The sequence below is a fragment of the Penicillium macrosclerotiorum genome (genome assembly GCF_028827735.1).
Source record: "Penicillium macrosclerotiorum strain IBT 26536 chromosome Unknown utg000010l_segment0_segment0, whole genome shotgun sequence".
Lineage (NCBI taxonomy): Eukaryota > Fungi > Ascomycota > Eurotiomycetes > Eurotiales > Aspergillaceae > Penicillium > Penicillium macrosclerotiorum.
In genome coordinates this window covers 3,663,913-3,681,486 of record NW_026643089.1, presented here as the reverse complement: position 1 = coordinate 3,681,486, position 17,574 = coordinate 3,663,913, and the positions used below count along the sequence as shown (strand labels likewise).

The following is a 17,574-nucleotide window of genomic DNA, read 5'->3' as shown; positions in this document are numbered from 1 at the left end:
CCAGTCATGTTCTCGTCGGTCCTACGGGTCATCCTGGTAAACACTACGTGTGGAAATTACTGGATGCATTTGAAATCGACGGGCCTGATGATAAGCACCAATGCCTCATACACCGTCCTTTATCCGAAAGTGTTCATACTTTCCTGAATCGGAACCAGGTACAGAAGCTGCCGTCAGTCATTGTCGCAGTGACTCTGAATCGCCTGTTATTGGCCTTGGATTATCTTCATACAGAGTGCCATATCGTCCATACTGGTTGGTTGTTTACCGAGTCCTCCATCCGCCTCTTTTCTGACCTCTTCCTGACCTCCCCTTCTATTAGACATTAAAGCCAATAATCTCATGTTTGCTATTGATAATGATTCTGTCTTTCGTGATCTTGTAGAGGCGGAGATTCACCATCCGGTTCCCAGAAAAGAGGTTCATACAAACGGCCGCATGATCTACATGTCTCAAGAACTGAATATTCCTACAAAGCTCGGTGCAACGATCTTATGTGATCTTAGTTTAGCTTTATCTGAAGATCGAAAACGTCTAGCAAAAACCCAAGGCACTGGATAAGCGTCTCGTTCGGCCCGGAGAGCACACAGGCCACGAAAACTGTTCCTAGATCTATGGCGGCCCCAGGTACTCAGACATAGGGCACTCAACCCCCAAGTTGAAATGATCTTGAAGATTGTCTACGCGATATATAATAAAAAAAACAATCTCCAAGCACGTTTATCAAGGGCGGACATGAGAAACTCGCAGGGCCCTGCCCCCCCATAAGACTGGTAAGTCCAACAGACTTGGACTGCGAGGCCAGGCCAGAGACTGGGGAAAATTAAAGAGCCTTAAAAAGGCAGGCAAGCTCAAAAAATATAGAAAAGGAAAATTTTGACCCCATTTTTCTGTAAGAAATAGCTTAACAGGGAACACTTTTATGAGAGAGGCGAGACCCTAATCCGCGACACGCCTATATCGTCGGTGGTAACCTCAAAATGTATAACAATATCATTCTTTTAGGATTATATGGTAGAATGAAGCTTAACTATTTTAAACAAGCTATGTATACTTTCTTGACTGAGCAGTCTTGATGATGGTTGGTTTATTGGCATACTTCATAAGCCTGGATGATCCCAGGCACATTCGGTGGAATGTTTTTCCGACCGAAGTATATGATCTGTCGTGAAAGGTGGCACAATTCTTCACTTTTCTTTCCCTGAACATGCATACTATATCTCTTTAAGCTGTTAAATCTTGGCCGAATAACCTAGGATATAATGATTTGGGAGAACTATCAGTCCAATTTGACAAATGAAGCTCATCATTTCTTTGAAGCGGAAAAAGCGGGAGAGAGCTGTGTGGCTTGCTGCGACCATCAAATATCGTTTAGATGTGGGAGTACAGTCAATGCTGAAATGTAAGTGAGAGATGAAATAGAAAAATGATAAAGTATCTACTGTTTCAGGATCAAAGAAACGCTTCTATCCTCCTTACATATAGACTTGTCACCCATTCTCTCACTTGTTTCCCTCGTTCTCTCCCCAACATACAACTGTTGTTACCTATCACCCAGCATTTCAACAAAACAATGTGTCTGATAGAGTATTTCCCTATCATACCAGAGGGATGTGTTGCAGAGAACCCACATGTTGTGATGGCCCAGGAAGCCGTCCCTTGTCCGGATGCAATCGACAAAGCTTTGGCCCAAGCCAAGGGCAAAGACCCCCTGATCCACCAACCCTTCCACACTGGCCTCAATGGAGAGCTTCCAGAGATTGACTTCACTCGATGTGCTCCTGAGCAGATCAAGAGAGTTGACTGCTTTTGGCGCAAGCTCAAAGTCACGGCCCTGCAGTTGGTTGATCCGTACTGCCCTGTTTGCACTGCTGAATGGAGCATAGCAAGTGCTCTGCAAGTGAGTTTTGCACTTTTCTCCCTCTTCGTTAAAAACAAGCTCTGTGGGAAAGGTTTTTTTCTTTGAGAAAAATGCAACAGGCTAAATGTGGCAAATTAAAGACCGATCTTCCAGCCGATATCGCTGTTATGCCCAACGGAACCCAGATACACGCCCCTGGGATCACTGATGACGTACTCGAATATCGCCGACACATTGATAAGCAACTTGCGCACGGTTTCAAGATCGACAAGAAGTACCTTCGTACCCATGTTACCTTTGAGAAATCAGGGAAGCCAAAGGAGAAACCAGAGGAGAAATCAGAGAAGAATCCAAAGAAAAATCCAAAGAAGAATCCTAAGGAGAAGTCCACAAAGACGTCAACAAAGAACCCCACACCTGAGGCAGATACCATCCCGGAATGCCCTGTCTGGATTATCGAAAACTTGACCAAGGAAAAGGCAGCGGCGTTCCTTGTAGACCTATTTCAGAGCGTGGGCAAAGTTATCAAAGAGTCAAGGGACATGGATTTCCTTGATATGCCAGGAGCATTCCCTCGTGGGTGAAGGAGCTGAATCTTGTGATGAAGTGATTTCTGGGGTGTCCCTCCCAGAGAGAAACCACTAAAATGCCTCTTCAAGGTTCACAATTCTGCGATGTACCAAAATCCATCATATTACAGGAGAGATAAGATAATGCCACAATCAAGTTCAAGAATCTTTTTGGCGATGTGTCTACATAGGAAGTTGTCTGGCGAATTGAAGGATTAATGTAATATAACAATGGCTTGAGTGTTGTTTGGAGGATGCTTGGTTAGTGCAAACGCCAGTGCTAGCAGTCATTCCCGGTATTTCACATTGATAGATATTTATGCATAAAATAGTCTCTTTATAAGCAAAAAAAGGGGTCCATGAAAAGAATTTAACCAATGAGAGTCTATAAATAGGACTGAAAGGCTTGATTGGTCCACTAGCCGAAAATTCCTATATATGTGAACGCAACCGAACAATGCATATAACAGTTAGAGTTTGATTTATTGTGATGAAGAATGTCGATAGACATAATGCCAATCCTGTTTCCCAATATCCTGACGCACTTTGTAGTTCTTCTCTGCAACCTCGAGTAATGACAGATTCATATCAACTACTTGCACACCTTCCTCCGTACCCATCTTGGCCACGGGTCCAACAATAGGAAGTGTGACCTGTGACATACCCAGATATTCATCCTTGGGACCTGCAGCATTGACGAAGATGATGCCGCACGTGTTTTCGAAGCATCTGGAGGTAATAGTGGAGTTGAGGAAAAGCGCTTCCGACTCTGGATTATGGTGGAGTGCCTCGGGAGATGCATCATGGGGTGTCCCTGATAAAACTCAGTAATTATTTGGAGGAGCGGGTGACCTTCAAGGGAAAGAGTCGCACAGAAAGTGGGTATAATGATAATATCGGCGCCGTCAGCAATCAGCTCGCGGAAGGCCTCTGGGAAGGCAAGATCCCAGCATATCAGCATACCGACCCGGCCAATAGGTGTGTCAATGGCGGAGTGGCGTTCCAGGCCAGATGATGTGAGGTGTGGGCGCTCCGGATGCCAGATGTTCTTCTTGCGGTAGGAACCTAAGATGGTACCATTGTTGGAAATAAAGTACGCGGTGTTGTAAAAGAGGGTGGATTCACCAGGCCCCATCTGCTTTTCAATGATGGTTCCCGGTACCAGACATATATCCAGCTCCTTGGCAAGGGCTTGATAGTTTGCTAGGTACTTGGCGGAATCACCGGCTTGGATGGCCCAGTGAGGGTCATTGGGGACCCAGCCGCTCAGATGGTATCTATGAGGCGTTAGTGTTGACTGAGCATTAGGCTCAGATAAACTGACTCTGGAAGAACTGCAAGCTCTGCTCCATCTGCAGCTGCCTTTCGAATATAATTGCACGCCTGAGCATGATTATCGTCAATTGCTAGCTCCTGCACTTCGCATTAGTGGCCGTTCGTATCTGCGTCATCGATGGGGAATTAAGTTGGGGCAGTAGAGCCAGGCGTACTTTAATATGCCACTGGATGATGGCGATGCGACGAGCCGAAGCCATATTGCGTTATCGGTCTGACAGGAGGTAATGAGAGAGTAAATGAAAGAAGGAAGATATGTTCAGCAGGTCGATTCATGTATTTGATCCAATCCCCTCACCCCGAATTCGAACGATGGAGACGACTCCAACACGTTTTGGAGACGGCGGGGCGCGGAATCGCCAGCGAATCAGCGCCACGCAAAAGAACCCCCCACCGCCGAGCATCTATTCTCATTACACGCGATGAGCACGAGAAACTTGATTAATATGGACACATAGCATAATGGAGAAGAATTAAACATTGAAAGATTAAGACATTATTAAGATCGGTAATATATTATGGAACGCGCCTGGCACCTCGCATTAAGTATAACGGTCACTGAGAAAATGAATCTATCCCCAGGTATAAAACAGGTAGGAAGGTTGGGTCATCTTAACATAGGCCGGACAATCAATATGTTAGGCCAATGCAATCGCATCTAGACTGAAACTTGGCTTCTTACTGACACGATAGACCAGTCTATCCGTCCAGAAGTGGGCAAATACAGCATGCAGGGTTGGCACGGCACCGAAGATGGTTCCCGCGATCGGGAAGCAGATCCGATCAAGCAGATACTGGGGCTTATTCCATATACGCCGAGAGAAGCCCGTGTCGGACAAATTGGCCTCGCGCATATCTTGCATTCTGGAGTTCAGGCAAAGTGTATGCCACCGCTCGTACAGGCTCAAGCAGACATTCATGCCGATAAAAGCCATAGTTCGCAGGACATTGGTCACAGAGAATGCCCAGGCCAACGTTGGATGCATATTCGAGGCCGGTACCCAGAGGGTATATATCACAGAAAATAGCATGATGATGGTCAAATGGCATGGCATAAAATGCGCTTCCCACAGCAGTTCAAGCAGGGCGAAGTGTCGGGGGCGCAAGAACAGACACCGCTGATGGAATCGGAGGTATTTCATGGTTCGGCGCGCAGCAAAGCCAGAGTCCAGAGCTCCCCACATGTGTCGTAAGGCTTGACGGTAGCGCGCAACGCAAGTGTCTAGGGCCCTTCGCCACCCGCGAGCACGATCGCTTGAGACGTTACACTGACTGGCAGGGACATACACCACGCGGGTGATGACATTCCCTGCAGTCTCAAAATAGCATTTGAGGAGCATGTGCATATCTTCTCCAATTGCGGTTGGATCACTATCCCAACCGCCCACTTTCTCTGCCAAGGAGAGAGGCAGGGAATAAACCGAGGTGGGAATCGAGATCCAAGTTCCGGGATACATGGTGGATAGGCCTGCGAAGCCCCAGAGGAGATCAGCGCATCGGACGAGGGCTGGGCTCTCGTGGGAATTGCGGTCGAAGATGATGGGACAACAGTAGATGGACCGTTCTGCTTCGGTGATGTGTGAGCGATGGAGACGACTAATCTCGGTAAAGTAGTCGCGGGAGAGATGAGTATCAGCTAGAAGGGGAAATTACAGATTAGAATGTTGCTTTTCTCTTCCCACGCCGAGCTCATTGGTCTCTATCACCTACCATCCATGACAGTCACTACCACATTGCAGCAGTCCATCTGCAGCTCTGTGCGATGAATCTCAATGATGCAGCGTGCGGCACAAGCTACATTTGAGCTCTTTCCAGCAATCTCGCCCTGAATGCCTGGAGGGTGGAAGGTGGATCGAATGTGGAGGAATGCCTTTTCGAACGAGGCCACCAGATGGGTGGCCTTTTCCATTGCTGCTACTTCCTTTTGTTCCATAGCCAGATAGATCTTCTGAATATTAACACTATGGCCACCCAAAAACGGACTTGGACCAGTTTTTGTTTACTTACCTCATACTGTCTCTTGGCCCGCGGATGGCTCGCCAGAACTTTCAACGTGGTTTCTAGAGTGTGTAATTCCTCACAATAATTAGGTAGAATGATAGCATGGATGAGTTCATCCTCGACCAGCTCATCAACGATGGCCACGTCGACTTTCTTGGAGGGTGATAAGTCGGGCGAAAGCGTCAAGGCTGGGGATAGTGGCTTCTCGACCAAGGCCTCGCCGTTATCACGGTGGGGCTGCGACGGAGACTGCTCGAGGCGTCGCTTGAAGACTGCCTTGGCGTTACTGGTGGCACGGAAGATGGCCCAGCCAAGGCGCAGGGTAAAACCAAACATGTGGCAATGGATTAGAACCGCATAGATCACGAAGACGCACTGGGCTATGTTGAGCCCTGTCCAGAAGCCATCCGGATAGGGCTTGCTGTCCTGTGCCGGCGGAGGAAAGAAAGACTTCCAGAGCGAGGACTTGAAGATGTCAGAGAAGGCGCATAGTAGCAAGAGGGCTAAAGCGAGGATGCTAAAGCCTGGTAAGCAGCGGGTTACCCAGCCGAGCATACTGCACGGGACCTGGGGTGAGAAGGAGAGGGGAAAAGAAAGGAAGAAGGGAGATGTAAGATAGACGAAGTATTCCAATAGTTTCTGGTTCACACTGTCCCAACGAGGAGGATCGGAGAGGATTAAGGGGTATAGAAGGAAGATGAAGCGGCTAGAAGGAGGGAGAGAGGGAGACAAGGAGATTGAGGATCATTTGACTAGGTGCCGCTAATTATCTACACCAGCAGAATCAGAAGAAGTAAAAAGCAACCTAAAAAGAAAAGAGCCAAAAAGAAGAGGATTGATTGATATCAAAAAGGGAAAGATCAGATGCCACGGTTTGGGTCATCAGGCAGCAGGCGTATTATCTCATTGGTCTTATGTCGAATATAGATTGTCGACTCCCACAAGTATATACGGGGTACTATGAACGAAAAAGCGATGGAGTATGGACGATGGACGATCTCGGGAGCAATGAGAGGCAATGAACGACATGATAGGTACCAGGGACAAGAAACGAAGATCCGCCATGAAGCTTTGGTCCCTGGGCATCCCTGGGCACATCCTCGAAGCCCGCGAATCAGAGCGGGCAGCGGGAGGGAATGGGGACGAGGCCCCCAGGGACTCGCCGGCGGAGCGTGAGATGCAGGCGATATCGCCCACGGGGTCACAGCCTCGGCAGCTCGTTTTGCACTCAGGAGATCCCAGCGTTTTCCCTGCAAATCGGTCAGTGTTTGACTGACGAGGGTCGGTAGAGTATTGAGCGGAGGAATGGGGAATTCCGGTACCTTCGTGTCTAGTCCGGCTATATTGTTATCCTGCTATCATGTTACTTGAGCAAAGGAGTCTGGTCGATTCCCAGCCAACCGAACATGGTAATTTTGCAGATGTATTCTCAGAGGGACTCAGAGCGACGCAAACTACACGAGGCGGCAAGTTGCGTATCCTGGCCTAAGTTGGCAGATTTCTTCAACCCCCCACAACCCTCCAAAACCCTCGAAACCCTCGAAACCCTCAAACCGCCCAAAGTGGATCCGAGCCCCAAAAGCTTGGCGGTGCATGATCGAACGATTGGCTCTCAACCGCATTGACTGTCGAAGCTCCTTCCACTCACTCGCCCACTCGCCCACTCGCCCACTCGCCCAATCAGCACTGGGATCCGCTCAGCGTGGTGCATCTGCCGCTCGTTCTTTTGGGATCGTTGGAGCAGAACATCAGATACAAAAGCATCGTCGAAGCATTGAGGGACGGATTCAGAGGGCAGGCATCATCGTGACTCGCTTCTATTGGTCTCTTCGGGTCAGATGCCAAGGCGATTCTCGGGCACGTTCACTTGCGCTGCTGCTTATACTTCAGACTGCAGACTTCAGGCGTGAGTCTTCACCATATTTCCCACTCTTTGATGAGATGAGCATCCAGTAGATCCTCTCTCTCCCTCTCCATTCTACCCCCTCTTTTTTTTTTTTTTTTTTTTTTTCTTCATGCAAGCCGCTCCTCTCGACCGAGGCGATGCAAGTCTACCAGCCGATCATCCCACCGCACTGACTTCCAATCCCATGACTCCCCCACCAGTCCATAGCTCTCCCATTCCCCCGTTGCCTTGCGCGCATTCAGCGCCCAGTAACCCCAGCTTACATCTGTCTCCGCCAGGAACTGCACCAGATGTCGCCAGTAGTTGCGGTCCCCGTCACTCGGTTCATCGTCGTGGTCGGGCGTGCCTATCTCACCCACCCACACCGGCGCAATCTCCTCCGCTAGCAGATATCCCCAGTTCTTCCACATCGTCACCGCGAAATCAGCATAGGAACGGCCTGAAAAGGGCCGCAGATTACCCCAGCCAGACCATTGGTATACATGGGCCGAGTAGACCACTCGGCTCGGCACGCTGAGTTGGACGGGTCGTCGCTGGACGCCGGAGAGGTCATTTGCAGAGGATATGCCTTCTACAAACATCAACCAGTTCGGGTTCAGCGCTAACAGTCGTTCTCCAGCATTTTCCGCTGCCAGCGCCCATCTTTCCCAATGCATCGTGCCCCAGAGCCCGCGGACCTCGTTGCGCAAGTCCGCCCCCATCACTCGCGGATTGCCCGCCAGCGGTGCCATCACCGTCTCCCAGTGCTGGATCCAGTCCTCCTCGCTCTGACGTACTGAACAGATCAAATCCGCTCCAAACCAGTCGTTCTGCCAGCTTAGGTCACACGGGTTTGCCCCACAGCACCATGTCGCCTGCGTGATATGATTATTGACAATGACCAGCAGCCCCGCTGCCGTGAGACTCTCCACAATGGCCCAGAAGACATCCAGCGCTCGTAGCGGCTCTCCTTGGCGGCTCAGTTGTCCAAGCAGATCTTGGTTGGCGGCGATGATCCCTGGCTCGATGACCGGGTTCCGAACCACGATCTCGTCCGCGTACGGTAGCCGCACACTGTTGAACCCGAGATCCCAGATTAATCGGGCGATGTCGTCTCGGTGCCGGACGTCTAGCCCGCCGGGGACATAGTCAATATCACTGGCCCCATACCAGTTGATACTGGTTAACTTGATCGGGGTCCCTGTTGCATCACGGATCTGGCGCCCCTCGGTGTGGAAGGGAGGGGTGAAATTTGACGTCGCCAGAACCGGGTTCGGGCCAGGCAAATCTGGAGTGCCCATGAAGGTGGGTTTAGTATCCCATATCTCCCCGTCCATTCGCCAAAGAGCCAACTGAAAGAGCATCAGTATCGTGACAGCAAACACCACTGATGCCCGCCGATTCCGGCGGATCCAGTGGAGGATGGAGATCATGGTTCTTATCCAGTAGCGGAGTCCATATACAGGAGGCTGGTGTGACTGTAAAGTGGATAATATAGCAGCCATTGTATATTCAATGACCTCGTAGACCAAATTGTAATTATTCCGGCCTGCTTAGATGAAAGAGACGATACCTATATGATGAATGAATCCCTGACTGTATGAGTTGGTACTCGGCGAGGAGCACTTCCGGCTAAGCCGCGCGTAGTTGTTGGCCGTATTAGGATGTCTGTTCGGGACGTCTGGCCAATGATGTGGCCCATTGCTGACGGGGAGGCGCGTAGCCGAGAGCCCTTCAGGCAGGCCTGGATAGAAAGACCAGGGAGGAGATTTCTCTTATATAGAATGTGGGCCCCGTGGCAGAAAAGAAGAGTCATTGCCTTGAAATAAATTCCATTTGCCTGAGTTGGATATATAGATGGAACCTAATCTCGTCCAAACAATGTCATAAGTAGAGATATTGCAGGCCATTGTGAGCATATCAGATCATCAAATCATTCCCCCAATCACCACGCACTACCACACTGAGCAGGCCGTCCCGATAGGGGACCTAAATGTTGATTTCGAAGAGAAAGGAAAGGTTGTTATTCTAGCTATTCGGCAAATAGAGAACCGTTATTTTATGATATTTCATGGTTCTTTTCAAGGAAATTATTAGAAAGAACCTATTATAATGTGAGAGGATAGGGAAAACTAAACTCAATAGCTTTTATTACCCGAGTCACCAGCTATGGTTCGATTTACAATCTAGTAACTACATAAAAGTACTGAAGCAATCCTAGTCCCAGGTAGTCTAGGCTGCTATATATTATGTTTAACACATCTTACACCAAAAGAGATAGAAATAGAATAAAATAACGATTCTCTATTTGCTAGATCTCAATACTAATGAAACTGCCTCGAACTGGATGAAAATGTGGATTACTGACCTATTGGGCAAAGACCTGCATGTGCGGGACTGCTCTGAAAAGATTGAGCCAATGTTGTATCAGGGAATTCAAAGAGGAAAGATGCTATCATAACAACAATTATCTTCTCCTTGCCCGAGGCAGGTTATATTCACTTGTTTTCACCAATTGAAGTCAAAATTGCGCATATTCAATGACGCATAACATGAACCATTGTCAGAGAAACCAATAGCCATGGCAAGCAGAAATTCAAGTTCAAGTGATGGAATCAAAGCCAAGTCCAGGAAGGCTGAACATATTAATTTCAGGCTCAATATACCTAGCAATTTTCTGCTCCAGCCTTGTTGGAGTTCTCCCGTGTTTTGGGTATTCTGGGAAGACCTTGCCAGAGAATAAGAATGCCACTGGACAACCCCAGAATGAACGGAAGGAGCACGCTAACGCCCTTCGCCTGTGCGATAGCACCAACGGCAAACGGTAAGATAGCCGCTCCACTTCCACCAAACGCTGCCGCGAATCCAATTGCACTTACATGTAGTTTGGATGGCAGTAGTTTCGTGGTGGCGACAACCACTGAAGGGAATAGTGGACCTAAGAAAAACCCTTGCAATGACACCGCTACAGCGCCTGCATAGAAATTCGGTACTTGATACAGGATCACACCGAATACTACCTCCAGCACAATATATATCTGCAATATGTTATGAGATAAAGCTATTCGAGAAGTGATGTTCTGCGGAGACATACCGTTATAGCCAATTTTTCCCCTACAAGAGGTGTCACAAATCCAAGCACCACTCTCCCAATCGCGATACCAAGCCAGAATCCTGTCGAGGTCATGCTACTGGCAAATTTTGCCCCATGCCGCACCTCTCTCATGAAAGTGACAATCCAGCCGCCCAAGGCAACTTCAACTCCGACATAGCCAAGAAGAAATATAGCGCATATCCAGGTCACTCGAGCGGAGGGATTCTGGAATAAAACCTCACGAATACTTACGGGCCCGTGTTCAGAGGACTGAGAGGAAGAGAAGCCCGATTTTCCTCCCTTGGAGTCCCAGAAAGCTGCTACACACCATACCAGTTCTATCGCTGCTCCTCCGATCTATATAGAGGAATATTAGGATTATTCAATCATAGATGCTATGAACAGTGCTCACCATGATATAATAGAAGTAATACCAAGGAAGTTCAGCGTCGGCAATCATGAAGGAAGCCACCAGAGGACTGATGACAGCGCCAATACCGTAGCATCCGTGGAGTAAGCCAAGTAATTGATTTGAATTCTTCATGTTGCCTATCCAAGCATTCCAAGCTGAGTCCGCGAGACCGTTTCCCAGGCCAGCGAATATGAAAGAGACAACGAGGACAGGATATGGAGGATGAATACAATTAAGGATGTAAGCAACAAGGTGACATCCTGAGGAGATTGTAGCAAGACCTCGCTGGCCAACTTTGATGATAAGTCGATTGACCACAAAGGCAGCGATAATATATCCGACTAATGGCGAGAGGAAGACGAGTGACACAACCACATAGGAGAGATTGTAATATGTTTCGAGCTGAACATCATGTTAGTGATGAAAAGAAAGAGGTATCGGGTAGCACAGACGTATGGTAGTAGTGGCTATGGCATTAGTGAGCTTTAGCAGTCGGAAGATTTGAGATCAGGCCAAGTTGCACCTACTCCGTATGCAGAATCATTGCCTCCCATCACGAAAAAGCTCCAAAATGTTGCTGAAGTTTTGAAGATATTGGACTTTGGATGATTCCAGCACTGAAAGACCGAGATTGACGTGATTCTGGAAGCTACGGACGAGGATCTTTGACCTGTATTTCCTCCGTTCTCATCCTCTGGTATACCATGATTTTCGAACATCTCAAATCAAGTACTATCTGCGGACAGCCAAGAAAGAATGGTAGTGAATATGCAAAGTTCCGCTGTTATATGGGCCGGAAAGGTCGTGTGAGAGGTATGATAGGAAGAAGAGCGCGAAGTTAGAAGAATCGCGTTGATGATCATGAAGGAATATTGAGAGGATTGAGAGTAAAAAATTCCCTTTTGTGGATACTGGCTCTTTTATAACGCTAAACATATTTCATAAATTTGAAAGAAACGAGCCCCACTCGGTGAATGGCGAAGCTAGGTTTCCATTAAGAATTCTTGAAAATAGACATGACAAGACTTAAATCTTTAAATCTTTAAGGGTCTAATGAAACACACATGCACTCGTGTTCTTTCTGTTAATTTAATGAATGGCTATCGGTAGATTTTGTTCTAAGTATTGACCTTGTGATGTAGTCACATCTCCCAGCTAAATTGCGAGACGAGCGTTCCACCTTTCAATGGGCTGAATCTGTCTGCGAGCAGAGCCGGATCACAGTGCAAGTTTGAACCATAGGATTTAAAGTGGGGCGCGTTTCTTGGAGTGAACTACCTCAATAGGAAGGCGAGGCCACCCATCTTCACTGACTAAGGAGCCCCTCTACGAAAAGACATCACCATTTCTTTCACTACAGCATTATTGTGATTACTGTTCACCCAGGTCCTACTGACTGCTCGGTCGAATGCACTAATTAATGAGCGTGGCCTGTTTCTTTGCCCAGTTTTCAATACACATGTGCCTCCCAGCTGATATCTTGCCGTCCTTTACTTCTTTCTAATAACTGCAATTCTCTCTATAGATTAACTTTATATAAAGACTAAGAGTAAAAAAAAGCAAGATTACAATACATAGATCATCAGAGTCGACCCAGGTACACATGAGACCTCCCAACTAGGTTCAACAGTGAACCGGGTAAGCTCGCAGCTGAATCCGACTAGGCAGAAAAAGCCCGATCGCATCAACAAATCGACCACCAAACCACCACGCGCCACCACACCAAGCAGGCCTCCCCGATAGTGAAAGAAATTTCGATTCCCAAAGAGAGTAGAGAGGTTGCAAATCTAGCTATCTGGTATCTAGAGACTATAACTGTAATGACCGGACGCAATGTTCAATCCACCAAGCAAGCTGCCCGTGGAGCTAGCATATTCTCCATTTCACCAGTTTACAGCGCGTAACAGGGTTATCCAGTCCTTGCTACTTATATAGAGCCTAGAAATTTTCTCTCCAAATATAGCTCAGAGTGCCTAAAATTTTTGCGAGTGACTAAATGGTGGCGAGGATTGCGTATTGCGTATAATGGAAGGAGAAGGTCAAGATTTGCCAGACAGTATCCATTATACGAATATGCATAGCTGCCGTACTCCACATACAGATCGAAGACCTACTTGCCTAAATAAAAGATAAAATGTGCTGGTTATGCATTTTGGTATATGCGCATAGAGTACAAATCATGTTACAGGAAACTTGATTTCCAAGAACCTCTAATACGAATCAATGAGGCTGAAAGAAGTTGAAATGAGTGGGGTAAATCGTCGCAACTGATATTGGATTTTATAGAGCCGCTCTGGCATCATAGGATTACTGGGATTTTTACCCCCAAACCCTCCATCAATCAATCAAGCACCACCATCGTATCATGAAAATGGTTCTTCATCTTGGCATTACCTATCCCTGGAACTAAGCCAATGGAGGTTCGTTAATCCCGGAATACGAGCTCCGCCTCCGCTAGACCCTTGGCAGCGGAGTCTATGTGGCCTATCTACTTTGTAAATAAAAACCGAGTATTCTTGGCATGGGAATGGAACCAAGAAACAAGAATGATCTCTGAAAAGGAGGTTTCAATACTGAGAATGCTTCAATATTCATCATTCTACGAGTCCCACCCTGTGTTAAGAACCACCAGCGCAGTTAAGTGTGCCGAGCAGTGTTCAGAGCCAAATGCTCGAGACTTGTGAATGAAAAATTCGGAACAAAAAGAAAAGGACAACAGGTGAACCACAAAAACTACTCGATCTTCAATATGTTCCTACAGAAGCCCTTTCTTTCATTTTTCGCTTTGGCATCTATCCTGACGGGGGTCATATCGCGCAGAGGCCACGACTCCGAGGGCGAAAGTGGTAGCAGCAGCAGCGGGAGTAGCGGCAGCAGCGACAGTGACAGTGCAGAAAGCGATTCTACATCAACCTCCTCCTCTGGTAGCACCTACACATGCGTCGACGATCATCGCCTTACCGTCAGCGACCTGGAACCGGACCACTATAGCAATTACACATTTATCTACGGCAGCCCAGATGCCTATACCGACTGGAATGGGGCATATTTCCAAGGCGAGGCCTTCTTCAACTACGATATTCGAGAACTTTCCAACACTTCCGCTGCTTTCAAGACGAACTGCCCCACGGGCAGTTCCTCAATTCGCATGCTTGGTGTGGCTTGGATCGGACCAAAAGCCCCAACCCCAACAAACTTGCGCAATCCCTTCTCGTTAGGATTCAAGGCGTGGAAAACCGATAAATCGGTCACGGATATTGCGTATTCATACAGTTGGTGCGATCAAGATGTGGATCTAATTCATCTCGGGACAACGGTAGACTGGCGCAAATATAGCTCTCACTCAAGTGGCGATACTGAGGGCGCGATCGATGCCGTGGTGTTGAATGTGACTCAGGATTCCAATAATAGTGAAAGAGCTATATTTGATGGCTACTGGGACCTTTCGAGCTTGGAGTCCTCCCAGAGAGTCTATTCCAATGATGGCCGACATGAAGATCAGATTCACCTACCCGGCGAAATATGCCAACGCTCGAGCGATAATTTATGGGTAGGTTGGGAGAAGGGAATATATATCAATGGCTCGATTACAAACGAGACCTTGGAGCTGTCCATTTCTGGCTCAACGGTTTCTGGATTCACGAAGTCCCTAGTGGATGGGTCATATGAAGATGAAGTGAAGGTCAATTTTAGCGTCACCTTTACGGGTAGCTTGGACACGGTCAATTCATCCCAGATACTGAATATTGGCGAGGGTAACAGCTCGCTCGTCAATTTTGAGCGGGCAACTGGGCGTGCATCTAGTATGCTGTGCCCAAACGCCCTGCTAATATCCACGTTTGTTGTCATTGCAATGACGATGATTTTTATAATTTAGACCATTTTATAAGATTCTTAACGCCCTGTAATCGATTTATGAACTTTTTTCACGGAGCCTCATTGGCCTTCTGCAAAATTCCAATTCCAAACGTCCTCGCTGGGTGAGTATATCAGCAATAATGATATTCAAATCTCCACAGCCATTGGCGTGAAAAGCCAAATGAATCAAATTCCACTGGCTGAAAAGCTTGAGTAACATTCGCGAATCTCTTCAATTTCTGTCGAAGATGTTGAAAACGTCTTCACCGCGTCATTCCCGTCCTCGGACACATTATGTCCTATTTTCTGCTCCCTAGCGATGATGTTGTGCTCGTGGGCAGCAATAATGAACCAATACGCTCTAAAAATTTGGCATGGTCGTAAATATGGGGGCTTCGAAAAGACACTGGAGGAGGAAAGCAAAAGTAAATTTCTGAATCGAGGTCTGGGGCTTCGTGGTTAACGACGCGTAACTCGTTCGTACTTTGATGCCCACTGTATATCATCAATCAATTTAATTGCCTCTACCTAGTCCAGATATAAGTGACCACGATTCTAAAGCAGGGTTGTCTGGCACCTCTAATCTCAGATTTACACTTCCTATATATCAGTTATTGTGCATCGGTAAGCATCTTATTGGAGAAGGTAATGTCGGCCGGCGTGGGTGGAATTGTTATGGAAATAGTTCACGGAAGAATCTATTAAAGATTTGACTTGAAAGTTGATTGAAGCAAATTGTCAAATACTCAGGCCAGTATTCAAGATCATAGACAAGAAGCCAGAGGAAGTAGAAATAATAGATAAAAGAAACAGCCAGCCAGATTCAAGTCTGCTCAAGTCCCCTGATATACTTTGAAACTCTTAAACTCCCAATATGCCTCTTCTAACTGCGCGGGGTTGCTCGCAACAAACTCCTCGCAGATTCCTGGGCAATTATATAAATCTGTATAATACTGCTTTTGGCCTGCAAGTTCACCGCAAAGATCAATGTTGGCAATAATACTCTGATTCCGAAAATGTGAAGAAATATCACACTCCGTGCCAGGGAAGTCAGCAAGCGCAGTGCCCCAAGTTGAAGGATCTGGAGATGCATTGTGTATATCAGTGGGAATAGAATGCCGAGGAAAAAACCAAATACGAATTCCTTCCTCTCGGAGCTCGAGGGCATAGATCTACCAACATTCGTATTAATGGACGATTCGAGAATTCTAGGAGAGCTTATCTTACCCCGCCACCATCATCATTCAAAGGTTTGCCGTATGTAGACGGGTTTCCAATGACGCCGCATCCCCCATTGCCAATTCCAGTAACACTAGAGTCACATTGTTGAGATGCTTGGGATCCGGTCTCCTTACGTTTGACCTTCATATGACAACCTGGCGTAGTATGCAACGTCATTTCATTACCTTGAGACGCCTGGTTGTTGGATTCGAGAATATCAATTTCGCCATTATTCGGCCAGTTGTACCCATCTGTAAGCCATAAAGCGGGCCATGTACCGCATCCATAAGGACTGTGAATAATGTCAAAGATGAAAAGCCCCGAATCGAACGTATTTTTAGACTCAATGCGTACCGAGTTGCGGCCCTTTGGAGCATTGATTGTGAATGTATCAACGCGGAGGACGGCCGATAACTCGGTAGCATAGGTCAGATTAAAACCCTCGGCAGTCTCCTTGTTGACATATCTATGATATCTTGTTAAATTAAAACACTAATTTGGCCGGGGTGATACATACACAACAAAACCACCAGTTGGGTCATCTTCAGTGAAGTAGTTGAACCCCTCAAAGAACGAGATCCCCTCATAGACGTCCACTAACTGGTAATTCAGTGATGCATAATCTGGGTACCGGTTGATCCGGGCTATCTCAATACTACCGATGGCAACTGCCCCTACAATGGACAGCATCAAAATCAAAGAAACTATGAGGTTCATGCGTCGTCCCCAGCCACAGCAGTTATACCATGGTCTTTTTGAAGAGGAAGTATCCGGAGGTAGAGAGTCATGGGAAGTAATCTTACGAGGGCTTTTGAGAACCCAGTTGTTGGTCATGGTTCAAATGAGGTCAAGTCACTTGGTAAACTTGGTTTTTCAAATAAAGATTTTCTTAAGTGTTGATTTACAGGGGGAGGAAAAAAAAGAAGGAATGAATGGAAATGTAGGACATATACCTCAAAGATTTAGTATCATACTTACCAGCACTTAGATAGGAATAGTACTCCCAAATAAAGTTGCGGTTCCAGTTTCGGTGCGCCGATGCCAAAAGCGCACAAAGTCACAGAGAAATAGGGTTAATATGAAAACCGACTGCTTTGAATACGTAAAGTTTCTTTCCCATTACTATCCTCAAGCCGAGACAAGCTAAGACTAAGTTGATGGTTAATGCTACTAATCTTGATCTACCGGGTGTGATGTGATATGCTGTAATATCAGGTTGATCTTTCATTTAATCCCAGCACTTAGCATAGCTGCTTTTCTCCAACTTCCTTTTTACAATATTAATAAAGATCATTCGCTATACGTTGGATGGAAGTTGAATGCTATCAAAGAAAGGGT

General features: G+C 47.0%; 7 protein-coding genes across 7 annotated transcripts; 2 read left to right on the top strand and 5 right to left on the bottom strand.

Annotated features, from left to right (window-relative positions):
* Positions 1-1,971: 1,971 nt before the first annotated feature.
* Positions 1,972-2,445, top strand: N7462_010929 (uncharacterized protein; the record flags this gene model as incomplete). Its single annotated transcript, XM_057082643.1, has 1 exon — positions 1,972-2,445. One exon carries the CDS (start codon positions 1,972-1,974, stop codon positions 2,443-2,445), a length of 474 nt encoding a protein of 157 aa, XP_056929683.1.
* A 467-nt stretch (positions 2,446-2,912) lies between these two features.
* On the bottom strand, positions 2,913-3,965 carry N7462_010928 (carbon-nitrogen hydrolase family protein; the record flags this gene model as incomplete). The annotated part of the gene is made up of 4 exons (XM_057082642.1): positions 2,913-3,244; positions 3,304-3,707; positions 3,755-3,843; positions 3,921-3,965. 4 exons carry the CDS (start codon positions 3,963-3,965, stop codon positions 2,913-2,915), a joined length of 870 nt encoding a protein of 289 aa, XP_056929682.1.
* A 438-nt stretch (positions 3,966-4,403) lies between these two features.
* N7462_010927 (glycosyltransferase family 2 protein) lies at positions 4,404-6,321 on the bottom strand (the record flags this gene model as incomplete). The annotated part of the gene is made up of 3 exons (XM_057082641.1): positions 4,404-5,401; positions 5,476-5,710; positions 5,773-6,321. The coding sequence occupies 3 exons, from the start codon at positions 6,319-6,321 to the stop codon at positions 4,404-4,406; spliced, it is 1,782 nt and encodes a 593-aa protein (XP_056929681.1).
* Positions 6,322-7,779: 1,458 nt separating this feature from the next.
* N7462_010926 (cellulase family protein) lies at positions 7,780-9,084 on the bottom strand (the record flags this gene model as incomplete). The annotated part of the gene is made up of 1 exon (XM_057082640.1): positions 7,780-9,084. The coding sequence occupies one exon, from the start codon at positions 9,082-9,084 to the stop codon at positions 7,780-7,782; it is 1,305 nt and encodes a 434-aa protein (XP_056929680.1).
* A 1,233-nt stretch (positions 9,085-10,317) lies between these two features.
* On the bottom strand, positions 10,318-11,876 carry N7462_010925 (MFS transporter; the record flags this gene model as incomplete). The annotated part of the gene is made up of 4 exons (XM_057082639.1): positions 10,318-10,689; positions 10,746-11,102; positions 11,158-11,559; positions 11,685-11,876. The coding sequence occupies 4 exons, from the start codon at positions 11,874-11,876 to the stop codon at positions 10,318-10,320; spliced, it is 1,323 nt and encodes a 440-aa protein (XP_056929679.1).
* Positions 11,877-13,906: 2,030 nt separating this feature from the next.
* On the top strand, positions 13,907-15,034 carry N7462_010924 (uncharacterized protein; the record flags this gene model as incomplete). Its single annotated transcript, XM_057082638.1, has 1 exon — positions 13,907-15,034. One exon carries the CDS (start codon positions 13,907-13,909, stop codon positions 15,032-15,034), a length of 1,128 nt encoding a protein of 375 aa, XP_056929678.1.
* An 814-nt stretch (positions 15,035-15,848) lies between these two features.
* Positions 15,849-17,070, bottom strand: N7462_010923 (glycoside hydrolase family 16 protein; the record flags this gene model as incomplete). Its single annotated transcript, XM_057082637.1, has 3 exons — positions 15,849-16,187; positions 16,243-16,702; positions 16,754-17,070. 3 exons carry the CDS (start codon positions 17,068-17,070, stop codon positions 15,849-15,851), a joined length of 1,116 nt encoding a protein of 371 aa, XP_056929677.1.
* Between the last annotated feature and the right edge of the window lie 504 nt (positions 17,071-17,574).